This window comes from Malaclemys terrapin, chromosome 3 (assembly GCF_027887155.1).
Source record: "Malaclemys terrapin pileata isolate rMalTer1 chromosome 3, rMalTer1.hap1, whole genome shotgun sequence".
Lineage (NCBI taxonomy): Eukaryota > Metazoa > Chordata > Testudines > Emydidae > Malaclemys > Malaclemys terrapin.
In genome coordinates this window covers 107,923,638-107,944,420 of record NC_071507.1, presented here as the reverse complement: position 1 = coordinate 107,944,420, position 20,783 = coordinate 107,923,638, and the positions used below count along the sequence as shown (strand labels likewise).

Below are 20,783 nucleotides of genomic sequence, written 5' to 3'. Positions count from 1 at the left end.
CCAATGCTGCAAAAAGTAAAAATTGCTATAAGAAGCAGTGCTATTCTTAATAGTCTCCCAAAGGCTAGATAAAATATTTGAAGTGGGGAAATCTGAGAAAATTGCTCCTGATCAATTCCTATTTTTGGGGTGAAAATTAATGTGGATTTTGAACCAGTTGTCCCAATGCTGAGAGACGGTTTTTAAAATAATTGTAATTCAGTTTCACTTGTCCTATACACAATCAGTACTATTCCACTGTAATTTCTTACATAAAACATACTAATTTATAAAACTAAAGTTTAAAAAAACCTTAAATAAGAGCAATACATTGCACTGTGTAGTACCTTTCAGACAAGGTTCTCAAAATGCTTTACAAAATTAACATTCTCGACTCCACAATGAAGTAGTATCATATCCATATTACGAGGAGGTAATTTAAGGTACAGAGAGGTTAAGTGACTTTTTCCAGGGTCACATTTCAAGTCCATTTCAGAACTGGGAACAAAATCCAGGAGTCTTGACTGCCAAGTTTTCTAACCACTACACCATAATCACAAGTACCCCCCTGCCAACAGACATTATTGGAATACGCCTATTAATCTAGTTTTTCTGCTATTACATGTTCTTAAGTTACATTTTAAAGAGCAATGTATCTGACTGAAACGATGTTTTGGGAGACTGAATATTGAATATAGTGCAATCACACTCTTTATGTGCATAGCCACAGACCATTTCTTTCACAATAGTGAAGCCTGTCAGGCTGTAAGCAGTAACATTTCCTGCTAGCTGCAGTCACATGTAGACCTCTTAGAAGTTCCACTTTCCAGATGCTTTTCTTGACCAGACAAATTTAAAAACAAACACAATCAAATCAAATCCAGGCTCCTCTCTCTCTCTCTCTCTCTCTCATCTTAACTGTGGTGTCAATTTAAACCTGATCTGGAAGTTAGAGAGACAGGGTGGGTGAGGTAATATCTTTTATTGGACCAACTTCTACTGCTGAGAGACCAGCTTTTGAGCTTGACCTTAAGAAGGGCTCTTAGTGACTCAAAAGCTTGTCTCTCTCATCAACAGAAGCTGGTCTAATAAAAGACATTCCCTCATCCACCTTGTCTCTCTAATATCTTGGGACCAACAACACAGCTCCAACCACACAGCATACAAATTTGGAAACACTATCAAAGGGGTAGCCGTGTTAGTCTGGATCTGTAAAATCAGCAAAGAGTCCTGTGGCACCTTATAGACTAACAGATATATTGGAGCATGAGTTTTCGTGGGTGAATACCCACATGCATCCGACGAAGTGGGTATTCACCCACGAAAGCTCATGCTCCAATACGTCTGTTAGTCACTCTATAAGGTGCCACAGGACTCTTTGCTGCTTTTACAAAATTGGAAATGACACTGAAGTTAAAAGGGCAGCGGCAAACCCGTTGGACATAACCACTTTGCAAAATACCTGGAACAACCAAAGACAGCAGGGGCTAGGCTGGGACAGATACTGCCTGCTCGATTATAACCCGGTCGGGGGGAGCAAACAGCTGTAGCCCAAGTGCCTGCGCTGCACTGCCCAAGCATTGATCTCGCGGGCTGCTGAGCAGTGAACGGAGCCTGGGCAATCGCACGGGCCGCCACTAGCAACCCAGGCGCAGCGCCGACTGCAAAAGAGGGTAAAAAAAGGCTCGAGCCCGCTCCGCCCTGAACAAGGCGCTCGGCTCCTCGCCTCGTTCCGCAAATGTCCCCACGCGCACACTGCTCTGGGCTCCCTGGCGGGAGGGAGGAAGGCGAGAAAACCCGGAAGCGCGCGTCCAGCGCGGCCCTCGTGGCACTTCCGGCGGCGGCCGTTCTAGCCGGAGCCGTCTCTATGGCCGCCGCGTTTTGCGATGTTTATTGTCGCGGGGACAGGGCCCGGGACCCGGAACAACAAAGAGCGAGAGCGACGGGGCGCGTAGCAACCGGGCCGCGCGCGGCGGAGCCGGGGACACTCAACCGCCGGCCCACGCGGTAACTGCAGCCGCCGCCGCCCACCCCGGGCGCTGGCCGGGGAGAGTCTGGCGCTGGGGGCGGGCGCTGCGGGGCCGGGGCGCGGGGACAGCTGCAGGGGGCCTGGCAGGCAGGTGCCGCGGAGGGGACGGGGGGGCGCCAGTCTGGGCCCGCGGTCTGATCCCGATCCCCCAAGAGCGAGCGCTGAGCCCCTCGCGGCCTCTCTGTCGCCCCCCACCCCAATAAAGGCGCCTCTGGGTGCTGCCCCCTGCGGAGCGGGGCCGGGGGCGCAGGGCTCGGGCTCCTCAGCCCCGTGGCGCTCCCACGTCCGCTCTCGCCTAGTGGTTCGTTTCTGGGCGGTGTGGGGCAGAGATCCGAGCAATGTCTGGGCCTCCCCTCCCCCTGTCCCAACAGCTGGTGTGCTGCAAAAATAACGGTGTGTGCACAGAACGTAGTTCAAGCTGCCAGCCGCCCCATCCACTCCCTGCCCCCCTTTCCAGGGGAAGGGGAAAGTAAGGTGGAGGAGAACGAGACAAGAGCATCCACCATGGGAAACACTGTTTCCTGGCAACCAGTAGGGGCTCCTCAAAATGGCAAATACTTACCTAACCCTTTTCCCCCCACTCCTCCCAAACGATGATTTTTGTAAGTTTTTAAAATAACATTTGTTGGTTAGATTAAACCCTGGTGGTGGCATGTTAAACTAGATCTAGAATCTGTCCTAGGTGATCAGCGTTGTGAAATGGAAACTGTCAAATGATTTAGGCCTGAAATCTATGCTTTGTAGTTTAACAAAAGTTAAGCAAAAATCTAACATTCATATGTTTCCATGAAAAGATTTTGGCTAAGTTTAAAAAACAAATCATTGCTAAAAATGATTGATTACTTTTCTCTATTTATGTTCATTGATGTTTTGTACTTCATTCAGTTTGTCCCAAAACAAGAAGCTAGTCAGTTTTATTTTTTGGTTCTGATACAGCAGCATGATCCAACCTAGACATTGCAGCAAGTACTGCAAAGGAATGTTTAACACACCTTTTATAAAAAGCTTTCAAAGCAATTTTTTATATAATGAAAATATTTCTATAAATATTATGCTTTATAAAGCCTCCTTTCCTTGCAAAACCTAGATTGGGGACCTAAAGTTCCTGACAATGTCCCTAAGAAAAATATGAGTGGAGCATGTTAACAGTTTTGTGCTGCTAAGTAAGTGCTCTGTAAAAGGAAAAATTAACCTAGGAGCAACGTGTCTTGGATGCAGTGAGTTTCCTAAACTGTGAATCTGTAGAGAATCACCATCTCAAAAGAGGAAATACTTACTTGGCAGTGGATACAAGCAATAATAGTTATATGCAGCAGCACTTAAAGGCCTCAGTAGGAACCAATGCCCCTGTGTGGTAGGTGCTGTACAAACATACAGACTCCGCCCTAAAAGCTTACAATCTATAAAAACCAAAAATCAAAATAAACACAACACACCAAACACAAGGGAGGGAAATGAGATACAGTGCAAACAAAATATTACTTTAGGCATTACGATGGCCATCTCTGATCAGAGGAAAAAATTTTCCTCTGATCAGCTTGACAGCCATGTAATGTGATGGTTATGATATTGAGAGACAAAATAACTATCACCTGGTATCCTTATGTAAGGATGGGTTCTTTCTTCCCTGGCTGACAGTCATCTAATTAGGAAACTAAGAAGAACCACTGCATGACAACTGTGTGTGTGTGAGAAAGAGATTGTAATATACATATTACATACACTCACACAAAAACATATACTAGACTCCGCAGACCGCCAATCAGGTGAAGGGAAAGGTTCATCTTCTTCTTCTAAAGTTTGTTTTTAGTGTGCAAGAAGTTGGATTCTCAAACCATCTCCCCACTGAGACTATCGAGGCATTACACAAGTGCTACTGGAACTCCTATGAGTAGGGTCCTACCAAATTCACAGTCCATTTTGGTCAATTTAATGGACATAGGATTTTAAAAATTGTAAATGTCATGATTTCAGCTATTTAAATCTGAAATTTCACAGTGTTGTAATTGTAGGGGTCCTGACACAAAAATGAGTGTGGGGAGAGGGGGGTCACAAGGTTATTGGCGGGGGAGTTGCGGCACTGTTACCCTTACTTCTGTGCTGCTGCAGGCAGCAGCGCTGCCTTCAGAGCTGGGCTCCTGGCCAGCTGCTGCCGATCTTCAGCTGCCCAGCTCTGAAGGCAGAGCCGCTGCCAGCAGCAGCACAGAAGTAAGGATGGCATGGTATGGTATTGCCACCCTTACTTTTGAAAGTCTGTGAAATCTGTATAGTGTAGGGCAGTGGTTCCCAAATTTGTTACACTGCTTGTGCAGGGAAAGCCCCTGGCGGGCCGGGCCGGTTTATTTACCTGCCGCATCTGCAGGTTCAGCCGATCGTGGCTCCCAGTGGCCGTGGTTCGCTGCTCCAGACCAATGGAAGCTGCTGGAAGCAGCGCGGGCCAAGGAATGTACTGGCCGTCGCTTCCAGCAGCTCCCATTGGCCTGGAGCAGCGAACCGCGGCCACTGGGAGCTGCGATCGGCTGAACCTGCGGATGCGGCAGGTAAATAAACCAGCCCGGCCCGCCAGGGGCTTTCCCTGCTCAAGCAGCGGAACAAGTTTGGGAACCACTGGTATAGGGTAAAAGCACACAAAAGACCAGATTTCACGGGGGAGACCAGATTTCATGGTCTGATGCATTTTTCATGGCCATGAATTTGGTAGGGCCCTACTTATGAGCTACGCAGCGTTGGTGAGGCATTGATGTTTTCTAAGATTTGAGAGCTGCATAGCTTACTAGTTGGTTGGGAAGCTCTCTGCCCAGAGTAGCTTCCCAACTTCCTGCCACAGAGCTAGAGATTTAGGGAGGTTTTTTTTTTTTTTGTGGCAAGCTAACCTTTCCCTTAAATAAAACAGACTATTGTGAAGCCAACATCTGCATCCCTTAAGGCTTACTCAGGCCAGGAATGTTTTCTGCTGAATTCAGACCGTCAATTATGTTTTAAGGAACACCTCAGCATTTAAGTAAAATAATGTCCAATTAGAACCAAAGTCTTTGTTTACAAAAGAAAGCAAACATGAAGCATTGTATTACAGCTTTATTTCTATCATATAAAATAAATGTAGTTTTAATCATTTCATCATGTGGATGTTGGTACAATAGACTGACAGTACCATGATTAGCTAACAGCCTATGAAGGCCCTAGTTCTGAATTCAGAGCTGCATGAGTGAACTCTGCAACTACACAGTGGTCTTTCCACGCAGATCCAATTGTGGGACTGAGGCCAAAGTGGCTTGCAGAGCAAGACTAGTATCTCCATAAAAGTAAGTGTGTGTCATTTCCCCCATTAAAAGACTCTGGAAACACCATAAACCATGAGTAGTTATTCCCTTACATCAGCTAATTCCCTCACAGTACTTTATAGCATCAAGATGCTGAAAGACCTTAAGGCTTGTCATGAGTAAATCTATGACAGGTGTCCATGTATTACAGACTGGTTTGAACTTTTATTAATTAATTGTTTCTAGTTATCTTAAGGTAGTAGCTTTATCAGTTAAAATAACATGTCAGGTTAAGTATTATTTAAAATGTTTCTGTGCATGTGCTACTAATATTTTAGGTTATTAAAAGTGAAAAACATAATACTGAATTTGCTTTCCCCCAAATAGGCCGTTCACCTTAGGCATTTTTCTAAGCTAGGACAATAAAAAGTACGCTAACTAGTGCTTCTCAAGCACTGGCACAATGTTGCAGTACTCTTTAAGTTGACAGTATCTTTTTAATACTTTTAGGTAGGAAAGTTCATGAACAGAGCTAATCAACAAAATCTAGTGGAGTCTAATAGGGCAGGTTTAGAAATTTGGCCCTTAATAATAATTATAATTAATAAATAATAAATGCACAATTAGAACTGGAAACTTTGTTCCCATTCCTTTACAAGTATAGTTGCTACATCTGGAGTAATAATAGCGAGCCCTATAAAGCTGTTTGTTGAGTGATCTCAAAAAGTGCTTTACCAAAGGTATATAAGCACTTTTATTCTCATTTTAAAGATAGAAAAGCTGAGGTACAGTGATTAAGTGATTTGCTGAAGGTCATATAGCAAGTCAGTGGCAGAGTTAGGGATAGATACTAGAGGTGAAACATTGACTTCACTGGGGTCAGGATTTTACCCTATCGTGTGCTGCCCCCTGTCTGGACCATGTTCACTGGACCATGCTGCCTCTCAAATACGTTATCTATAATTTAAAGAACAGTTATATATAAACTCTGAATATATTTTTGCATCTTTCCTCTTGTTAAGATTGTTGATTTGCCCTTTTCTTAAAAAGGAATAACCATGCAGCTGAATCTGTATTTCTATCTTGAAGGACGGTGGCCCACCAGACTTCATTTCCCCAGAATCTTTTCATTCTTCTCAGTATAATTTTATACTGTACTAAAATGAATGTCTGAAGATTTTGTTTTAGATTTCCTCCTTTATCCAACTTCTTGGACTGTTCCTGAGACAGTGACAGCTACCTACCCCCTCTTCCCCTCCCGCCCCCCGCCTTTTACACCACAAAAGGGAACTCACCTGTTTTATTCAATGTCATTAGATCATGTAATGAAAGACCTTATCATTATGCATATGTAACAAAGGGTGAACAAGAAATCCAGCTATGAAATTCCTGACTCTTGTGGGTTCATATTCTGAAAGAACACTAAAGTAATAATGTTTTGTATTAAGTAGATTGTTCAACATGCTACTGTTAATGAGGGAACTTAAATCAGTATTAAACATCTGAAGTAGTTTACTGTGTAAACTCGCAGCATTGAAATATTAAATGTTCAAGTTTGTTTGTTTTTTCAACCACTGGAGTGGAAAGTGGTTTTCAGTCTTTTACGTTGGGCTCAGATATTGCTTGTATAACAAATGTCGCTTTTTACCAAATAACTGTCACAATCTGTAGACTACAATTATAAAGTGATGGTTAAAATTCATTTTGAAATTTCCAGTTATGTGCTTTGAATCATGTTAACTTTCAGAATATCACTGATGAAAATAGGTGCATTACTGTTACAATTTAAAATTTCAGCTTGCCAAAATCTGCACATTTAAATTGTTCTTTATTATATTCTTGTGGATGAAATCACTCTGATTGGCTGGGACCCCCAGTATATTAGTGTTCTTACTGGTAATTTTCAGCTCCCATACTGAACTTGTGGATTGTTTGTTTTTGTAATCTCTCCACCCTGTACCCACTGTTCTTAATCACTTCTATCATATAGCTGGCATTTACTTCTAAAAGATGGGTGTTTTGTGATAAAGAGTTGGAGGCATCTCTCAGGAAAGCAGTTATATTATTTAACAGCTGCTGTGGTGCAGTTAAGTAAGCATTATACTGTAATAGGCCAGCAAAAACAGACCTGTTAGGGCATTAGTAAGCTTAGGGATATGTATAGTTCTCAGTAGAAAAATATTAGTTACCATTTTTCTTTCTCCTCCATACCCTGTATCATCTTTTTTGTTTCCTCTGTTCTTTCTTTCTTTCTATTTCTCACTATTCTTTGGCCTTTCCTTTGATTCTTTTACTCTCTCCCCCCTGCCTCCTTTTTCCTCTGACAAGCCAAGAGCTATGACATGATGTTTTGGATATGGAGCCAGCTGCACAGTGAAATAGATCAGTGATCACACAGCAGCCAGTTCTATATGTAAAACACATCTGCATTTCAATGCATCACTACTATATGATGGTTCTCTTTTGCTTCTGCTTCTCTTTTGTTATCCAGCTGTAGTCCTCCACACAAGGTGTGTCTGAGAAGGCTATTGGTCAGAAGTTGTGGCAGGGTGCCATGTGGTAGGAGGCCAAGAATGCATGGCAAAATAACATTAAAAGTGCTTAGGTGGAAAAGTTGATACTAACAATCTTGGTTTCCCTCTTGCTTATTTCTAATAAATATTTTGATCTTGCCTCTGTATTTCATTTAGCAAGGGAGTATATGTGATGGTCTCCTTTTACATGTGGCAGTTTCTTGTCTTGTGGCCTCCTGCTTTTTTGATAAAACGAATCAGCATAGAGAATTTATCTTAAGGCTGACTGCTTTTCTTTCATTATATTCTTTGCTGTTTGTTGTGTTCATTCAGTATGAGGTGTTACAGGATTTTCAGCTAATGGATCAATAGTGATTTGATGTACTGTGGCTAAGGCTTACAAGTCTGTCGAGGAGGTCACGGATTCTGTGATTTTTTTCATTACCTCCGCGACTTCAGGACTCGGGCTATCAGTCCTGGGCGGTGAGGCTCAGGCTGTCACCTCTGCGCTGGGATGCTCAGGCTTCCATGAATTTTTGTTTTTTGCCTGCGACCGGTATGTGACTTTTGCTAAAAATAACTTTGACAAAATCTTAACCTTAACTGTGGCCTCCATCTCTTGAGTTGTGGTCTGCTTTAGCTTTTGAATCTTTCCTTGCCAAATTCTTGCCCATTTTGCCTGCCGGTAATGTTTCAAGGACTTTCCTAACAAGCAGCATTAAAATTTTTACTTTTCTATATTGGTAAAAAGTTACAAAAATAATTGCAGCGCCTCAGTGAGACCCTTAGTGTATGTCTACACTGCAGCTCGGAGCATGCTTCCCAGCCCAGATAGACAGATATGTGCTAGCTCCACTCAAGCTAGCATACTGAATAGCAGTGCACACTTTGTGGCAGTGGCTAATCACCCAAGTTCAGACACTCCTGATCTCCTGGGTCTGAGTTCAGTGAATCGCATGCTAAAAATAGCAGTGGAGACATCGTTGTGTCACTGGCTAGTCACCTGACCTTGGACCTGGAGGGTTATGCACACCTGGGCTAAGGTGATTAGCCCATGCCACAATGGCAGCACCGCAATTGTTAGCACACTAGCTCAAGCGGACCTAGCTTTTATCTGTCTATTGAGACTGGAAGGCATTGTCCCAACTACAGTGTAGATATACCCTTAGATATATGTCTTCTCTCTTCCTTCCCCTGCCTCCTCTCTGCTTCAAAAAACAAAACTAAAAACACCCCCACAAAACCAAAGGAGCTGACTTTCCTATCCAATTTTAGGGAGGATGGGTGTATGCTGGTAAAAATGACAAAAAACATTGAAGCTGTCATTGCATAGTTCTATTTGAATTTTAATTGTTAGTGGCAAAATTGTGTTGAAATAATTAGTTTAAAAAAAACCAAGTCTGCAGTGGGAAATGAAAGTTCAGTGTAGAGCACTTGAACTCTGGGATGTTTCAGAGTTAATTTATTTTAGTTGTGTTGGACTGATTTTCACAAATGAGAAACTGAACAATCCTTAAGTATGACAGAAGTTGGTCCAATAAAAGATGTTATCTCACTCACCTTATCTCTCTAATATGCTAGTATGTGTTATTTGTAGGGGAGAAGATTCTGAAGTAGTTTCTGGCATAAAACAGGAACTACTTTTAACCATCAAATGATGAAAGTTTCTTTTTATATTGTAGTCCAGGGGTGGGCAAACTACGGCCCCGTGGGCCACATTCGGCCCATCCGACCATTTAATCCGGCCCTCAGCTCCTGCTGGGGAGCGGGGTTGGGGGTTTGTTCCGATCCAGCCGGGAAGCAGGATCGGGGGCTTGCCCCGCTCCTTGCGGCTCCCAGGAAACAGCCGGCTTCTCCGGTTCCTACCTAGTACGCGGCGGCATGGCCAGGCAGCTCTATGCCCCATCCGCCCGGTTCCCAGCCAATGGAGCTGCAGGGGTGGTGCCTGCGGATGGGGCAGTGCGCAGAGCCACCTGGCCACACCACAGAACTGGAGGGGGGGGCATGCTTCCGGGAGCTGCTTGCAATAAGCGCTGCCTGGAGCCTGCACCCCTGAGCACCCCCCCGGGTGCCCCATTCCCCTGCCACAGCCCTGATCTCCCTCCCACCCTTCAAACCCCTCGATCCTAACCCAGAGCCCCCTCTTGAACCCCAAGCTCCCCAGCCCCACCCCAGAGCCAGCAACCCCCTTCCCCCGATGCCCCCACAGCTTGTCCCATCCCTCATCCCTAATCAAGTGCCTCTCCTCCCAGTTCGTTCATAGCATTGACTATACACAGGAAAGCTAATTTAAGGATAAAAAATACTTTGAAGGTATGTTTATTCTTTTAATGTATGCGTGTTTTGTGCATATCTTAATGTTTCAAAGGCAGCGAGAAGGCTTATAGTTCCAAAGCATAAACTTTGGCAAATATTTGATCCTTATATTTGGAATTAAATTTTATCCATGTAATCATCATTAATCGAAACAGTCAAGAGAAACAAATTTTTCCTTATGTCTAAATCTATCCTGCACTGATTTGAGGAAGGAATTGAGGAAAGGTTATCACTTATAGGTACTAGAAAGCTTTTCCTTTGTTTCATAGAAATCCTAAATCATCTTCATATTCAGCTTTTAAAAATATTTTTGTTGAAAGAACAGCAAAGTATAATTAAGATATCCTATTCCTTTATTTTTTTTTCAGTTTTTATATATAATTAGTTCTTTCATGACTATTTCTGATAAGTTGGTTTCACTGTATTGAAATGTGAGTTTTAATAAGCAATAGATTTCCTGTTTTCTGATATACAGGATGCAAAACTTTGTGGTTAACAGAGACTATAAATGAGTCAGAATGGCATAAAATTTATTTTTCAGTTCCAGATTCTAAGACTGTCTCAATTAAGGAACTAAGGTACATGAAAGGGATTTTTTTACATAACTGTGTGACACAGTATTTTTAATTGTATTGTTTTCTTTTTCAGAATGTGATCTTCATGGTGTGCTGGTGGGGAATTTGAGTTTTCAACCACCCCAATGGATGCAGACAGTGATGTTGCATTGGACATTTTAATCACAAATGTAGTGTGTGTTTTTAGAACAAGATGTCATTTAAACTTGAGGAAGATTGCATTAGAGGGAGCAAATGTGATCTACAAGCGTGATGTTGGGGTAAGAAATTTAACATATCTCAAATGCCAAACTAGACTAACTTTTATACATGTTTATCAGTTTGAGCTCTGTCAATATCCATATGGTGGATACAGTTGGTAGTGTGAATTCAGTCAGTGTAGCAGAACTGTGTTTAGAATGGCTGGATTCTTATCTCTTTGACTTCTTCCAGTTTCTTTCTTGTTCAAGTTTGCCAGGCTTCTATCTGTTCTTTGATACTAAATTTGAGGCGATAAATATTGCAGTGCTTGGAAGCCATAAGAAATGTTGTGAAATTAAATCTCTGCAGTTTGTTTCCAGTGCACACTCAGCTAATATTAAAATAAACAGGGAGAAAGTCTTGTTTGGTCATCTAATCCAGCGTTTCTCAAACTTTCTGGTCAAGGGACCAGCTTGCTGCCTTCCTAAATTGCGTCCGGGAAATTTCAGGGACCAGCACAAATCCACGGACTGGTTGTTGAAAAACACTGATCTAGTCCATCTTCCTGTCCATGCAGGGCTAGTTGGGCTGACCAGAAAAATACTCATTCTGACATGCCAAAAACGTGGCTTGAATCTTATTTATTTATATCGCTCCCTATTGTAGACGTGCACATATCTGTGCAGAAATAAAGTAAGACACAGATCACTGCCTTGAGAAACTTAATCTGATGTGTACAGTTGGCTCCCATGTATGGGTAAGGGGAACAGCTTGTTAGAAAGATATTACACAATCTTGTGTTTGTGTGTCTAGCATGGTCAAGCATAAGTGGTAGCAGGGAAGTGCTCAAGTGGTGATCAGTGTTGAATGCTAGTCAAAAAACGAGTTTTGAGTTGGGATTTTGAAGCAAAATAGTGAGGTTGCTAGGTATACTGATGTAGGGAGGCTCTTCCAGGTATATGGTGTGGAAAAAATGGGCAGCTTCGCAGGTTAGAGGAGGAGACAAACACAGTGAGAAATCAAGAGGGAATTAGCAGAGGAAGGATGCTTGGGGAAGCAAAAGAAAATGGGATCTGAAATGTAGACAAAGTGAAGTTGTGTAAAACTCTGCAGATGAGATCAAGAAGTTTGAATTTGTGCAGAAGGAGACAATCAGTGGAAAGAGTCAGAGCAGTGATGTGGTCATAGTGACAGGAGATGATTTTAGCACAGTGCTACCAGACTTAAAAAAGCTTATTTAAATAATTTCTGTTCACTTGAGCCACCAGCTAACCTGTTACTTTAATACTTGCTCATTGGCTAAGATACTTAAGGTTTATTTTGCTCTTCTCAGGAGTTGATATTGATTTAACTTCTGAAGGCAAGGAAGGAACAGTCCTCATGGCTAAAATAGAATAAAGGAAGTATTTTATTAGTATAATACTTGTTTTTTCAGTATGAAATCACACATACACTAAAACCTATTTTTCTTCTAATTCTTTCAGAAAGTATTAATGAAGCTTAGGAAACCTAGGATTACGGCCACAATTTGGTCCTCAGGAAAAGTTATTTGCACAGGAGCCACAAGGTAAACTTCCTTTTTTGTAGGAGAAGGAAAAAATTGTTCCTGGATGAAACTCTTGTATATGACATTGGAAAATACCACTTTATTGTCATGAAATCTATTGCATATATTATTGGCAAGTCTGGTACAACCATCTATTATGAAGGTTGCATGACAGTTCCCATTATAAGAGCCTGTTTTCAGTTGCTTATAATTTTGCCAAATTTTAACCCTTTGGGCAGAATTTTTTTGTGCTGAATGTCTGCTTCAGGATGAATTTTTTTGAAAATTTTAACTAAAACAGTTCAACCATTATTTCTGAGAATGACACGAGGGAAAAATACATTGTTTTACCTACATTTAAAAAAAAAAGTCTGGCAACCTTTTCTTTGAAATACTCTAGCACGGGGTAGGCAACGCATGGCACGCGTGCCGAAGGTGGCACGCAAGCTGATTTTCAGTGACACTCACGCTGCCCAGTGTCCTGGCCACCAATCCGGGGGGCTCTGCATTTTAATTTAATTTTAAATGAAGTTTCTTAAGGTTTTTAAAATGTTTATTTACTTTACATACAACAATAGTTTAGTTATATATTATAGACTTATAGAAAGAGACCTTCTAAAAACTTTAAATGTCTTATGGCACACGAAATCTTAAATTAGTGTGAATAAATGAAGACTCGGCACATCACTTCTGAAATGTTGCCGACTCCTGCTCTAGCATCTCCATGCTTTGGAGCAATGACTTGAAATTGGAGTGTGGGGAAGTGGGGTAGTTTGTGTCAGGGAAGTATTCTTTGCTGTCCCTATGAAAATCCATCCAAATTTGGCCAACTTCTAAACCCTGCGGGAAAAGAATCTCCATTTGCACATTCTCAATAGAGGCTTAATTTTAGCAGGTACATTCCCTGAAGAATTGGTCTGCACTTGGCATACTCCAGCCCAGAACTGAGCAGGACTTTCCCTACAATTGCTGTGGGCTGTGCTAGGTCTAGATCCTGGCACCTGAACTGGGAGCATGTCTCTCTTGTATTTTCCATGACCTCCTGCTTGGGACCAGGCAGCGTGGAGCAGGTTGCTGCCTGACTCCAATGCAGAGGGGACAAGGGACTAGATTGGGACGGGAGGGAGACTGAAATTGCAGGCTGGGGGAAGGGAGGGGCGGAATCTGGGACTTGGGACAGGGGGGACTGGGACTGGCTGGGCAAGGGGACTGAAATGAAGCAGGGTTCTACAGACAAAAGTCTCCTTCAATACACAAGGCCGATTTATCCCCAGAGCAGGTCCATTCTGCGAACTGAATGAAGCAAGGGACCTGTGGAAAACATAGTATCGATTGTGTAATTGAAGACTGTAACATAATACAGTGGTTCACAAACTTTTTACAAAGGCAACCCATCAAATGCATTTTGTCTTTTTGGGGGACCCACCATTATCCCCTCTCCTCCCCCTCCCTCCCTTTCTCAGCCCACCAACTTCTTACTCCCCCCTAGTCCCCTTGCTCTTGCTTTCCCCACCTTGCCCCATCCTGCAGCCTCAGCTGGCCCCTCTCTCTGTGCAGCTGGGTTGCGATCACTACCAGGCTGCTGACTGTCCAATTCTGGCTTCAGCTGCTTCCTCCATGCTGCTGCTGCCCAAATCCCTCTCCCTTCACTGCTGCCTTCCAGGGGAAGTGAAAGTGCGGGTGGAGAGAGCACCTCTGGGCCACAAGTGACCCACCTAGATGCTTTCCAAGACTCACTGGTGGATTGAGACCAGCTGTTTGGAAAACGCTGTCAATGCATATGCTCAAGGGGGCTGATTTCATATGTACCTTAATGCTGGCACTTCTTCACTTGACTTTGCATTTTAATGTTCTTTTAATATAGTTTTTGGTGTGATTACATATGTAAGTATGTGAACGTGTGTATGTATACATCTTACAATTTTAGTTTTATTGCAGTAGCTATTAGTAAAACTAGTCCCTTATTATTTCTCTCCTTTAAATTATAGTGAAGAAGAAGCTAAATTTGGTGCCAGACGTTTAGCTCGTACTTTGCAAAAACTAGGTTTTCAGGTAATGATCCTTTTGATAATAACCTTCTCTTTTAGGGGTGAACAATAGTATATGTATGTATTTCTGTTGATAGGGACTAGCATGTTTGGACCTTTTAAAACTGATGGCCAGCAGAAGAGGTGCTATAACAATTTCATAACCAGCATTTTCTCACTCAAATTCTCATTGTGTAGCAACACAAGTTATCTTGAGATTGTATTTATTTTACTGTATTTGGGGCTCCCACTTGGTAGTTCAGCATCGTGCTTTCTTATCAGCTCATGAGCAGAAATTTGTTTCAGGAAATTGGGTAAATTAACCACCTGCATATATATAATGTCCTCCTTATTCTCAAAATCTCTAAAAGGATTGCATTGAAGAAAAGTGGAAATTTGCCCCCTCCATTTGTAAAATATGCTGATTGGCATAAATATGGTTGTCATATGAACAAACACATTTTCCAAGTGGATCTAGTTTTAGGAGAGCCATTATGGTGAACAACTCCTAACTGCTACAAGTTTGATTTAAAAAAAAATTAAACTAAAGCAAGTTCCTATAGTCTAATCAGACTGTGCGCTGGGACCAGAATTTACTCCTAAATTAGAACTCACAAAGTGGAACTCCTTCTTGCCTGAGCTTGGGTCAGTTACATCTACCAGTCAGTTGCAAAGTCTGCTACTGTAAGTGACTTAGGCGTGGCTGATAGAACTATTCAGTTTGGTGTTTGTTCCTTGAGCAGAAGGGCATGTAATGACATTTTAGAGCTATCATGCAACCAGTTGCTCTAATTTAATTAAATAAACCATAAATTTACTATCAGGCAAGTAGCTAGACATCAGAGTGATGATTCAAAAGTAAGACTGTCCTACTTCCAAGTTTGTTTAGCATATAAAATGGCCACCAAATTTTAGAGGTGGGCAATCAGCCCACAGCAACTCTTACTGAGTGCATTAAATCAAACTGAAAAACTGAGTTATGGGGCTATTAAGCATTGGATATCATGTAAAAGTGAAAATGATGGAGCAGAATGTTGAATTAAGTCAAATGAAATATATACCCATGTAAAGCTTTAGTAATGGCTTTATAGGAAATAAACAGGTTCATTTATGTGCAGAAACAGATTAATGTGGCTTCTCTTTATTGTAAGAGTGAACGTTCTAGGCAGAGCACATGTTGATGTCTAATTAATATTGCACAAGCATTTCCATTCTAAGGGGGTCATTTTCATCTGCTTGTAATTTAATTGTTCAAACTGAAATTTGGTAGACTCATTCTCAAGCTGCAAACATTTTTTTTTTTTTAAAGTTTGAGCAAAAATGGTTCTTCATTGGCCATGTCTGTGTTAAGTTTCAGGAAAATCTCCCACTATTGCATTGGCTTTGCTGGTAATTCGCCACAGGCATTTTACCACCATATTGTAGCATTTTGTGGCTGTGGATAAAAGGCTATTAGCTTTTTGTTTCAAAAAGAAAAAGGAAATGGCTTTCTCTGTACTAGCCACAGGAGAAAGAAAGCAAACAAACAATTAATTTTCTCGCATTTTCTTTTTTATTTTTAACTTAAATAAAACAATGATAAACTGTTAATATGAACTAATTATGTAGCACCTTAGTGGGTTCTAGTAACACTACAAACCAAGCTTTCCTATGTCATTTATTTTGGTGTTTCATGAATAATTTGGTTTAGTTAATTTTTAACTTAGTTATAAGTGCTTACTACAGTGATATAGACCATGCATGTTCATTCTAAATGTAATTGAATCTACATGAGAAGACAATTGTGTTTTGTTTTTGTTTTTGTTTTTTGCTAGACAAGTTATTGGATTACAAACATAGTTCAGAACTAAGTTAGGTATTTAAAAATTTATCCTAGTTCTGTTTGGATTCCTACTCTTACCAGCTTTGTGTTAAACACAGGGTTTTATTGGTTGAAATAATCAAATTATTGTCAGAAGATATCTTTTCTGTATCAGATATCATAACATTTCTTATTCTTGTTCTCTTTCTCTCTCCAAAAGGTAATTTTCACAGATTTTAAGGTTGTCAATGTTTTAGCAGTGTGCAACATGCCCTTTGAAATCAGATTGCCAGAATTTACGAAGAATAATAGACCTCATGCTAGGTACAGTAGGTCTTAAGAGAATTCTTATCTTTTTCTTCAATGTATCAGCTTTTTATTAGCAAATATAGAAGTGTCTTTGACAATCTTTTCTGTTTTCTAGTTATGAACCGGAGCTTCATCCTGCAGTGTGCTACAGAATAAAACCTCTCAGAGCTACCTTACAGATTTTTTCAACAGGAAGTATCACAGTAACGGGTACTTTATGATGCCAAAATAAATATTTAACTTACTTTCTTTCATGGGAGTTCAGTTAGACTTTGAAAGCAACAGAGAGACAGGCATGTGAGATTTCATTTGTACTTAATGCTGCCAGATAACTTGTCTTTCAGTGAAAATGCCTGAATAACTGTGGGAGAATGTAATACTCCCAGCAGATCAAATGTGTTTGTTTTATACACGTGGCTGTAGTCAGTTTCTGAGGAGATGAGGCATATGAGGAAATTGAGCTTATATACCAGAGATGGAGGATATTTGCTTGTTTAATTACAAATTCTAAAACTTTTAACCTTCCTTCTCATTTTTCTTCAGTACAGTCCCATAAACTACTGCTGTTTAAGCAAGAGTTCCTATCACAGGCATACACCTTGAGACTAGAGAGAGGCCCAGCCAATATAAAATGGCAACATCATCCTGTGACCAACAACTAGGGGGTGTTAGAGATTGCCCTATTTCAGGTTTTGGTCCTAGTCTATCAAATGCTTGGGTAAACTTCCTCCTGCCCCTTTTGGATGGAAACATTACACACAACCTTGGCTGGAAACTTAAAATGAAACAAACAACTAAATAGTTGTGTGGCAACCTCTTCCTAGTTACCAGACATCTAACGGATTTCCTCAGTCATTGGAACGCTTTTGTTAACTTTGGTCCTGAAATTAAAATATATATATATTTATTTTCTTGGAGGCTTTGTGCCACCTTTCCCACTCCCCTCTATTCGTACTTGGCATCCTCTGCCCCATATCTCAAAAAGGACTTTACTGTGTTTCCCAGATATGCACAAAACATCAGCTGAGAGCAAATACAATACTTGCTAAAATGGGGGGAAAAAAACATGAATAAAAAAGATTCAGAAACTGTGGGAAATTAAAATAGAACTTCGACACGCATGATATGGAATTATCCCATACTAAATTTCTGTTGGTTGAAAATGACAGATAAGATATTGGTATCTAAAATAATGCTTAGAGACACTTGTATTGGGGGTGTGTGGGATATGGGATCCTTACAAATATCTAACATTTTATAGAATACATTTCTTTTAACTGTAATCATTATAGCTAAAACCCACAAACATCCAAAATGGAAACCTACCAAAAACGTAAATGTTCCAGCAAGCTAATTTGAACTAGTAACAGCCAAACATAGAAGAAAAATTACTTTTCAGATAAATGAGAAACTTTAATGTTCCCCAGAAATGCAGCCAACTTATTGAATTGTGATTTAACTATTTGTATTTCATAACTAAGAATCTCTATTAAAATTCAGGAGAAATACTTTTTTTTTTTTAAAAATGACGTGGGTGGGGAGGGTTGCAGGTTCGATGAAGAGAGAAAAAGAAATGAGGAAGCTGGTGGAAGTGTCATCAATTCCAGCTTTTCTTCCCCTAAAATGAGTGTTGGGTTTTCTCAACTTCTGTCTCTCTTCTCTCCCTGTGCTAACCTCCACAATCCTCTGTCTTGCTGTGGAGGGTCCCTTCCAGGTCTTCAACCTTGGAAGAATCACTACTATCCTTCAAGACCCATTCACCTGCTCATGCTCTTTCTGCTTTCCACAGCCTGCTGGGTGTTACTGGGCATTGCTCTCTAGAACTTCATATTTCTGTGGTAGCAGAGAAATTGGAGGGAGGTGCAGTGCATTCAGTGGTGCCTGCGTGAAAAGCAGAGTATGTGGACTGATAGGCCTCGTATAATCCTCACAAGGTTTGAAAATATGAGAAGGATCCTCTTCCTGGTCCATTTTCTTATTTTCAAAAAAGCACTAAAATACTGTTTTCTGAAATTTGCACATAAATAGGACATACAAAGATTTGTGATCTCTTTAAAGATCACTACATTAGGAAGAAACTTCTGGAGTCCTCTTCTCCTTCCTGGTGAAACCATTAGTTCATTAAGTCGGGTATCCTGTCTTTGACAGTGGTCAACAGCTGTTCTTTACAGGAAGGCAGAAAACCCTCCCCAAATTCACTCAACCAAACTGGCAGTGTTATCCATGAGGCAGAGAGGGACCCCAGCAGTAATTTTATGCCATGAAACATGTGACTTGATTACCCTTGTCCTAGTTTTATACAGATTTTGTTAATGGTTTTAAAATTATGCAGGCCATTAAAAATCCAGCTATGATATTTGATACTGACTTTGAGAGGCAGTGAATTATATAAGTTGTCTGAAATATTATTGTCCTTATCTTTATTTTGTCTAAAAATACTGGCTGTTTTCATTGGGTGACCCAGAAGGTTATGGGTTGCAAAATTTTGAATAAATTAATTAATTCCTTTCTAAATCTGTTCCCTTCTGGGGTAAGTAATCCTAATTTTTCCACCTACATGATCCAAAATACCTTTAGGAAGGGCTTTTTAAAGGCATAAAGGCCAGGCATGTTCCCAAATCTTCCCCTTAATCATCTTCATTGAGAAAGTCCACAGACACAATCTCGGGTCACCAAAAATTGGCAATACTCTAAATGGGGGCATGCTAGCGTTTGATACAATTTTAGCTGTATTTTCTGCATTTTCTATACTTTTTTTAAATACTGCTGCAAATTAGGCAGACCCTTTTTACTGAGCCTCCAAAATAGTTTTCGTCAGAGGAAATCACAACTTCACATGCTATCGGTGTGGTTGAAAAGTTGACTATTTTGGTCAATATATCACTAAGCTCCTATCCAAGATTAATTTTATTTGTCATTCTGCTCAATCATCTGCAACCTTCATAGTTTGTTACATAGTGACTTAGTGCCATCAGGAGACATTACCAACTCGCTCTTTCTGGGATTCTTCTATTCCAGTGCACTAGACAGTATATAATTTCTTATGAGATAAAAGTGACAGATATGGAGATATTAATTTCTAATCTAGTCAACAACCAGTTCAAATGTCATTACAGGCTCTAGAGGTTGCATATTATTTTCTTCCTCTAAGTACTTAGTAACTTCCTTAAATATGAAAAAAGGTGTGTCTACAGTGTAAAGTTGTGTTAGCTAGTATATTCTGAATGGTTTTTGAGGTACTGTTACTTTGCCCTGACTTTTTCTCCCTCTTCTCTCCATTTTTTAAATGTCTCAGGGCCAAACGTAAAGGCTGTTGCCAGTGCTGTGGAACAGATTTACCCATTCGTGTTTGAAAGCAGGAAAGAAATTTTATAATTCACCACTTAATGGTTAGGTTCCCTAACCAAGCACCTTTAAAGACTGCTGCACATTGGACTAAAAGCAAAAAAAAGGAAAACTGGACCAACAATAGCTGAGGAAATACAGACTCTTTTACTTGTTCATGGCCACAGTGTAAACTCCAGTCCCTTTGGATTTTATTTTGAACAGTGCTGTATTGTAAAAACAAAAGTTTACAAGATATGAAATTGCTGCTTTTAAAAAGACGTTCTATTTATTTTTGCAGTAATTTCTGTGTATTCATAAGTGAACCTGTCACGATGTGCACTACCTTTCAAACATTTTTTTAGTTTGAGCTTGTGTTTTATTTGTGAATAGTCTTTTACATTTTTGTATGCTGAATATTGGGCACCAAAGAAGCTGTAAAAGTTACCTTTTTCACTTGATGAATGTGCACAAATAAAAATTTGGAAAATATCTCTCTTAATACCTGTTGTTATATTCCTTTCCCCTTTTTCTATTACAATTAAAATTGTATAGTTGCAAACTAATTTGGAAACAATGTAAGTGTAGTCTTTTGCTGATACTTTTGTTCCTAGTTGTAGTGTGTGTGTATAAAGTAATATGCAGAGGTCTAGACTGAAATCAGTGGTAGTTGCATACGTGTATCAGAGGGCAGAAGTTGGTTTGTTATATTCTTAGTTCTCTTAACTAAATGCCAGATTTTAACCGTTTTTTTGCTGTCGTGTTGAAGAGAATATGCTTCTAAGCATAATGGCCGATGAGCTTTCATCTTTAGGTGACGGGAAAAGCTTACATTCTGAAGAAGCCTCAGTAGAAAAGACAAGCAACCCTTGTCTACTGGTTGGATGTGAAGAAGGAGCCATTGCATGAGCCCGTTCTTGGTGA

The 20,783-nt window shown here is 40.6% G+C and overlaps 1 protein-coding gene across 1 annotated transcript; it reads left to right on the top strand.

Moving 5' to 3' along the window:
- The first annotated feature begins 1,856 nt into the window (after positions 1-1,856).
- Positions 1,857-20,511, top strand: TBPL1 (TATA-box binding protein like 1). Its single transcript, XM_054023751.1, has 7 exons — positions 1,857-1,986; positions 10,746-10,932; positions 12,337-12,419; positions 14,387-14,450; positions 16,447-16,550; positions 16,651-16,745; positions 19,831-20,511. Exons 2-7 carry the CDS (start codon positions 10,798-10,800, stop codon positions 19,908-19,910), a joined length of 561 nt encoding a protein of 186 aa, XP_053879726.1. The 5' UTR covers positions 1,857-1,986; positions 10,746-10,797; the 3' UTR covers positions 19,911-20,511.
- The last annotated feature ends 272 nt before the right edge of the window (positions 20,512-20,783 follow it).